This window comes from Herpailurus yagouaroundi, unplaced genomic scaffold (genome assembly GCF_014898765.1).
Source record: "Herpailurus yagouaroundi ecotype Mexico unplaced genomic scaffold, PumYag 69777, whole genome shotgun sequence".
NCBI classification, from domain to species: Eukaryota; Metazoa; Chordata; class Mammalia; order Carnivora; family Felidae; genus Herpailurus; species Herpailurus yagouaroundi.
Window position 1 is genome coordinate 1 of NW_024420885.1, and position 8,153 is coordinate 8,153.

The 8,153-nt window shown below is 41.8% G+C and overlaps 2 protein-coding genes across 2 annotated transcripts; both read right to left on the reverse strand.

Annotated features, from left to right (window-relative positions):
- Positions 1 to 5: 5 nt before the first annotated feature.
- On the reverse strand, positions 6 to 1,950 carry LOC121026290 (protocadherin gamma-B7-like; the record flags this gene model as incomplete). Its single annotated transcript, XM_040469155.1, has 1 exon — positions 6 to 1,950. A coding segment is annotated over exon 1 (1,257 nt), but the record flags the coding sequence as incomplete, so codon positions are not given.
- Positions 1,951 to 2,060: 110 nt separating this feature from the next.
- LOC121026289 (protocadherin gamma-A10-like) lies at positions 2,061 to 8,147 on the reverse strand. The gene has a single exon (XM_040469154.1). It carries the CDS (start codon positions 6,084 to 6,086, stop codon positions 3,531 to 3,533), a length of 2,556 nt encoding a protein of 851 aa, XP_040325088.1. The 5' UTR covers positions 6,087 to 8,147; the 3' UTR covers positions 2,061 to 3,530.
- Between the last annotated feature and the right edge of the window lie 6 nt (positions 8,148 to 8,153).

Here is an 8,153-nt window from a genome sequence, read left to right on the forward strand (position 1 = left end):
GTGACGTTGTATTCCGGAGTCTGTTCTCGGTCTAGGGGTCCATCTGTTACCAGCTTGTAGTAATTATTAGATGAAGAATGAATCTTAAATGGAATATCTCTACTTAAGTTACAAATGACTTCTCCGTTTTCCCCAGAATCCTGGTCCTGTGTTTTGAAGAGAACAACAACCATTCCTGGATGGGAATCCTCCAAAATTTGATCAGAGAGAGAAGTAATGATTATTTCAGGGATGTTGTCGTTTTCATCTAGAACTTCTATGATTACTTTACACTGGGTAGAGAGGGATCCTCGGTCCTTCGCTTCTACATCCATGGTATATCTTTCTACTTCTTCGAAATCCAAGGGTTGCTGAGTTATAATGTTTCCTGTGGCAGAATCCAGAGAGAACACATGCTGGGCTTTATTAGCCATACCAAGGAATGAGTAGGTGATCTCCGCGTTGAAGCCTTCGTCTTGGTCAGTGGCACTCACCTGCACCACTGAGGTGCCTGGGGGTACACCTTCACGAAGACTGACCCTATACATATCTTGGCTGAACACCGGGGGGTTATCATTGGCATCCACCACCAGGATTCGGATCTGAGCTGTGCTGCTTCGTGGTGGATTTCCATTGTCAAATGCTGTCAGCACCAGATGATGAGAGCTTTGTGTTTCCCGGTCCAGGGTCTTCTTCAGTACTAATTCTGGATATTTGCCACCATCGGGATTGTCTTTCACCACCAAGGAGAAGTACTCATTAGGGCTTAACTGGTATTTGCTCAGTGAATTCGTACTAATATCAGGATCTTTTGCAGACTCAAGAATTGTTCCCATCCCTGGAGTGACAGATTCACTGATTTCTAAGTTTATTTCATCTTTATGGAACTGAGGGGCATGGTCATTAATATCCTCAACAACCACAATGATATGAAAGATATTTAAAGGATTTTCCACCACGGCTTCCAACTGCAACTCACATCTTCTTCTCTCTTTGCATATCTGCTCCCGGTCTATTCGGTCCTTCACTAGTAAGTCCCCACTCTCTGCGTCTACGTTGAAAAGCAGCTTCTCCGTGCTGACTCGCAGCTTCCTAGCTGACACGTCCAGGACACTGAGCCCGAGATCCTTGGCGAGGTTCCCCACCACCGAGCCCTTGGCCAGTTCCTCGGGAATCGAGTAGCGGATCGGCTCGCAGACCGCGGGGTAGAACAAAGGTAGCAGGAAGGGAAACAGTACCTGCCGCCTGCCGGCCGGGCGCCTCTGAACGCAGCTCCCTCCCATTGCGCGCTCTAGTTCTCGCTGGGTCCCAGTCTTTCTAGCTAGAAAAAGTGCCCGCTACCGCACTGGTAGCATTAGGCCCAGAACATACAGAGCCTCCAGTCTTGGGACTGGGAATCTGTGTGTGCTGGGGAGAGTCGGCGTGGCCAGAAGCCCCTGTGTGTATGGGGTTGCTTCACTCTGTGTTGTTGACTGCGCAGGAACATCCAGGCTAGAGGCTGAAGAATCCCGGGCGACAGCACTTGCCCTGTACTGGCCGACAGCGGCGCCCAGAGGCTTTGTGTGGAACCGCAATCTAGTTTTTCTCTTTCAGGAAATCTTGTTAAAATGTAAGATGATAACAGCTAATATCCTAAATCTTATTTCTCAATGTTTTCATTCTCATCATGAAACGTGTTTCATATGGTAAAAATTATAATATGTTGTATATGTTAAAAATTTACATAGACTTTGAATAAGTAAAGTACTTCTTTCAAAATTCAAAAAAGCACAAAAGAATATAGAGTGTAAAGTAGCTCTTCCATCCCATGGCCCATTGCTATTCAGTTCTTGCATCCAGAGGTAATCACTGTTGTTCCTTTTAAAAGTAATTATCCACAAAGGTAAGTACTGAAAATAAGCAAAAATCTTTTTGTCTTCAATCGTAGCTTACATTTGGCTAGAAAGCATTAGTCCATCTCCCATATTTAGAAATTAGAAGGCTGTCATTCCCATAGTCATTACATTCATCTAGGGTGTTCTGTGCTGTTTTCAAATAATAATTAACATGATTTGGTCACAACAATTACCACGCCGAAAGAGTAGTTTTTTAAAAACCCTGTATTTTTCAGAACAGAATTATTTAGATATAGATGCGTAATAATTTTGACTCCCAAAGATAGATTTAAAATGACTTTCAATGATTTAAGTTAATAACTATGACCCTAAAGGATGTGCTCTCTTTCCATAGACCTATTGTTGAGCAAATGTTGGATGACAATGAGAAAAATCAGTCTCATAAATATTTTGAGACACATTAGGATATTCTTGGACTGAATGCTACCATATTGGTTTGGAAGAATACTAGTAATAAGTTAAAAGTACAATATCAAACCAAATACATCGCCATCTTCACTAAAGTAAATGGCCACATCAGTAACTCTACTTACTGATTGTTTAGAATACTTCTGTGTACTTCTCTGCATATATTCAGATCTCCCACAGAAATGACATTTCTTTCTTGACCTAGTTTATTTTGATTCTTAACGTCAGAATTTTCATAAATCCAGGTGGATCTTCTTTCTTCTATGTTACAAAGCCACTGAAATACCCTTGGAACTCATCTTTTGCTTCTGTTCTTAGGCACATGTACAAATGTTTTTTCTTATTTGGAGAATTTAACAAAAAATGCTGGCAGCATAACCCAAAATTTGCTTACTTTAACCTTCTATACGTTCTTTAGCATCCCTAGTGAGCAAGGAAAGTCAAATTAAAATGCTGTCTTCCACATAACAGTATGAAATTAGAATCACAAGCAAAAAGGATGCTACACTGTTACAGGGTGCCTAGGTAGCTCAGTCCGTTAAGCATCTGACTTTTGATTTTGGCTCAGATCATGATCTTTCAGTTCGTGGGCCTGAGCCCCATGTGTTCTGTGTTGGGCTCTGCACTGACAGCATGGAGCCTGCTTGGGATTCTCTCTCCCTCTCTCTCTGCCCCTCCAATGCATGCGCTTTCTCTCAAAATAAACTTTAAAAAAAGGATGCTAATGTATTGTTACCAATTATGATTACACTTGGAAAATTTTAAGCACACATTGTTAACAATTGTTAGTAGAATATTAATGAAAAACTTAAATCCTTCTAGGAAGTATATTCAACTGTAATTGTCACCGTAAGGTATATTTTGAAAAATAAAACCACAAAGGTGTATTGCTTTTCTCGTTGGGAAAAACAACACTGAGGAACCTGTTCACTGTTTCCAGCGAAGTTAATGGATTTGTCTCTGATATTCACCTATTTTACCAGACCTGCCTTCAAAACAAGAGCTAAGGTTGCCTAAGAGGCTAAGATTTTAGCATGTGGCCAGGAGAAGTGTACATAAATTGACAGACACTTATGGAGGTACTCTCAGGAACTGTCAGTACTGTACTCAACAAAACTATAAAGTAGAATGCTCTGCAAAATCGTAACAGCCTTGTGACCATAGGCCTTCATTGGAATTATGTGAATATTTACCAGAAAATAAAAACATATCAGTCTTAATAACCATCAAATTCTACTCTTCAATGTTTTAGCAAGAAACAAATATCATTGAAATGGAACAGTGAAAAAAATAAAGACCAAAATTTTCTATCATTATGCCAAACCTAAAAGTAAAACCAATTATAATTCTTAAAAGAAAAAGAGTAAAACCAGAACTCACTGGAACCAAAGGGTTATCTTCTACAGGTAACTTCAAATCATCTAACAAAGACAAAGGATCCTTTTTCTCAAAGCTCTCATGGCTAATGAGCATGTCGGCGTAGTTGGGCTCGGGGAAGATCGCGTGACTCTTCCGTGAGTCTGCTGTGAGGGAGACCTCATGGGAATACGTCTGCAGGAAAGCCCGCACCCCTTCCACGCCCACAAAGGGGGAGGTGGGCACACCCACTAGCCCGCCTCCTGAAGCTTGGAGCTGGTGCGATGTGTGCCAGCGCCTCAACCTGAGAGCCAGTAGCATGATGACAAAAGCGAGGAAGATGCAGGAAACTATGGCTACCGCCACGACCAGATATAGCGTTAGACCTGAAGCTTCGGAGTCACGTGGAACTTCCAGACTGCCCAGGTCAGCCAGGACATCTGGGATGCTGTCAGCAATGGCCACAGTGAGTGTGACGGTGGCTGAGAGAGGGGGCTGGCCATGGTCCTGCACCGCCACAACCAGGCTCTGCTTGAGCACATCTCTGTCCAGCAGGGCCCGTGCTGTGCGCACCTCGCCTGTGTGCAGCCCCACTGCGAAGAGCCCTGGTTCGCTGGCCTTGAGCAGGCGGTAGGACAGTCGGGCATTCTGACCTGAGTCTTTGTCCACTGCCACCACCTTAGTGACCAAATAGCCGGACTCTGAAGAACGGGGTGCCAGCTCCATTCCAGTGGAAGTGTCAGTGGGTAGGGTGGGGTACAGGATCTCTGGTGCATTGTCATTCTGGTCCAGCACAAATATGCTCACAGAAACATTGCTGCTGAGAGGTGGGTCCCCACTGTCAGTGGCAATCACCTGAATCTGTAGATCATGAAATTGCTCATAGTCGAAAGTTCGCAACGCATACAGGACTCCTGTGTCAGAGTTTATGGAGACGTAGGAGGATAGAGGTGCTTCCTGGAAAGTGTCTTCAGCTAGGGAGTAAATAACCTGAGCATTCTCTTTGCTGTCTGGGTCTAGTGCAGTCACAGACAAGATGGAGGCACCTCTGGGGTTGTTCTCTGGGATATAGGTGAAGTAGGAGATGTGGGAAAAAGTGGGTGGGTTGTCATTAATATCTGCCACTTGCACAGTGAAGTGAGTTTCTGTTAATAGGGGTGGATTTCCTCCATCTGTGGCTGTCACTGTGATATTGTAAGAGGATACCTGTTCCCTGTCAAGGGTTCTGTGTGTCACCAGTCTATAATAACCGTCAATGGATTTCTCTAACTTAAATGGTAGATTGCCTGATATGGAACAGGTGACCTGTCCATTCTGCCCAGAGTCTGGATCATGCACATTTAAAAGGGCTATAATAGTTCCCGGAGGTGAGTCTTCCATCAGGGGACTAAACAGAGATGTGATGGTCACCTCTGGATTGTTGTCATTTACATCTTCTACTGTAATCAATACTTTTGCCATTGCAAGATATGCTCCTCCATCTTCTGCTTGTATTTCTAATTCATAGAAATCTGTTTCTTCATAGTCTAGATTTTCTGATAATTTTATTTCCCCAGTATTTTTGTTTAGTTGGAATTTCAACAATTTGTCAGGAACAAATTTTCGGAATGAATATGTGACTTCTCCATTGGCTCCTTCATCCCTGTCTGTGGCAGTGACTGTAAGCAGCTGTGTGCCCACAGGCAAGTTCTCCAGAACACTCACTCGGTATTCTGGCAAGGTAAAGACCGGTGCATTGTCATTTGTATCAAAGACGATCACACTGATGAGAACTGTACCAGATAGGAGAGGGTCACCCCCATCGGAGGCAGTGAGGACCAGGTGGTGTAGTGCCTCTTCCTCACGATCCAGGGCGTGCTTCAGTACCAGCTCTGGGTATTTGACACCACTGGCATGACTCTGAACTGCTAATGAGAAGTACTTATTGGAGCTGAGCTGGTAGCTCTGGAGGGAGTTCACACCCACGTCTGGGTCAACAGCTTCCAGGAGAGGAAAACGCATTCCTGGAGCGACATTTTCATTAATTTTTACCTCTACATTTTCTGCTTGGAATTTTGGGGCATTATCGTTGACATCAGTTATTTCTATTTCTATCCCAAAAAGTTCCACCCTATCTTCCACAAGAATGTTAAAATTCACCAGACACCGTGCACTCTGACCACAGAGCTCCTCCCGGTCTATCCTGCCTGCGGTGACCAAACTGCCACTTCTCGGGTTCAGAGCGAAAAGCTGCGTCCTACCTCTGGAGACGATGCGGACTCCAGGCTCAGCCAGCTCCCAGGGCTCCAGCCCCAGGTCCTTGGAGATGTTGCCGACGAAAGAGCCTTTCTCTAACTCCTCAGGAACGGAGTAGCGGATCTGCCGGGCTTCAGCCTCCCATGACAAACCGAGGAAAAGACAGAACAAAACCAGCGCTTTGCGGTTGGAGTGGTTCCTTTTAGCAGCCATTGTTGTCTAGTCAAGGAATTCTCGCCAAGTAATCACTGGGCACGTTGTGTGTTTTAACGACTCCTTTTTCTTTCTCTGGCTGCTGGGAGCCTCTGTAGCCTACGCACCTCAAATTCTGGAGTGAGTTTCACTGCAACCCTGGAACTGGTTTGTAGGAACTGAGGAGCTTCGCGTAGTCGGAGCCCTGAGAATCTGGATTGAGCACTGGCTGCGTTTCTCTGGGAGAACAGCGGCGCTCAGAGTCCTGAGAAGTTACTGCACCCACTATGTGTGCAATGGAAAACACGGTACTCTTTGTTGGATCTTTCATTTTACTTTACAATATTTCTATGGCTTCTCAACTGATATCCCTTAAGTTAACTACTACTTGTAGATTGCTTATTGGGTAGGATAAATGGAAAGTACTATAAAATATCAAATGAAAATAACTGGTCAAATACACATATTTGTAACACTTTCTGAGTAGAAACATACTCATTTCTAGCTATATTCACTTATAATTTTTATTTTAGCTTTAACTAATTGGCCAATTAATTAAATTTGTTGATGATTAATATTGTGTAAAAATTTTTCAAAATATTCTTTTCTAAAATAGTTTTATTGAGCCTCCATGAACTGTTTTGAAAACAATGTTTTTTTTTATTGTAGGCATATATAATTAGAAGTTAATTTGACCTATTTAAATTAATGAAGTAACCACAAACTAAAAGGAGTATAACATGTCTGTGTGGTAATGGGAAGAAAAATATAAGAATTTCAAGCTACAATTTTTAAAAACAAAATAATGATGTAGGGTGTTTTTTTTTTTAAGTAAGTATTTACTCAAATGATCTGTTTTCATCAGAGCATTGATGCCCATACAAACAATCTCTTCTGGCACTTTGTATGGAAGCCCAAAGTGAAGTGGTTCAGACATCTTCAATTCTACCTGCCCATCAACCCAGCAGAAGTTCTCTCCCCAAAGGTGAGGAGTTTAGAGGTTCACATCTTTTATACAGAGAACAGGTTGTTCAGGACCATTTATGTCACTATGCCTCCAAAGTGTGGAACTTTTCAGAGATTTTATATTTTGTCTTCAAAGACTTTATATCAGACAATTAGAGACAGAGACTGAGTGCAAAAGGCAGTGACAGTTCATTTGCTTTCTTAGAAATTCATTCTTTTTCAATGTAGAGGAAAAAAGATTAGGAAAGAGTACAATTTGAGCTCCAAGAAAAGATAAATAAACATAAGAAGAAAGCCAGAAGAACCAAATGCTGAAGAGAAAAAATCCTCTAGGGTAGTTACTAAGTTCTGGGGAGCATAGAAACCTTGGCAATGGAAAACAAGTTTGACTCATCTCCCAAGGAAAATACGTATTTCTATAACTTTGCATAGAATTTCAGAAACTTTTCGATTTGTTCACCATCTCCCCTCAAATGCTTAGTTATTTTAATTATTAGAATAAATGAAGATACCTAAATATAGCCAGGATATTATTTACAATAAATGTTTCTTTGAAACAAGCACCTGCTTGAATATTTAATGAGTGGCTTAATATTATTATACTCAAAATATATAAGTAGAATATGGAAAATTCATCTTAAATCTTAACAAACTTGAGTAATTACTTATTAATTTATTCAGTAAGAAGCCACCGCCTGTTTTGCTAATCAGCTTGACTAGATATCGCCAATTTAGTGACATTATTGCTGAATTATAGAGCACTTACAAACCAAGTAACTCTTGAAAAATGTAATTTGCAAAAAGTAAATACTGAGACAAGGTGATTAGTTATGGATTTTCCAAATATGACTCATATTAAAAAATACAATAGTATGCCTCAAATAAGAGAAAACAATAGAATGTTTCAGAAGACACAAAAATGTAACTCACCGGTGTGAGCATCTCAGGATGTGCAGTCAAATCATGCCCACCCTGAAGTGGAATTAAGGCCCCAGACGAATCACCGCAAACTATGTCTTGAGTGGAATGCAAGAGCTCATTACATTTTAGGAAGTTAAACTCTGCCTTTCCGGTTTGGGCAACGCACAAATTGTAGGAATAAGGCAAAGTCCCCTCACTGTA

Bases quoted from the DNA above. Each gene is read 5' to 3' on its own strand.
- LOC121026289 (XM_040469154.1), bottom strand. From the start codon at position 6,086: ATGGCTGCTAAAAGGAACCACTCCAACCGCAAAGCGCTGGTTTTGTTC.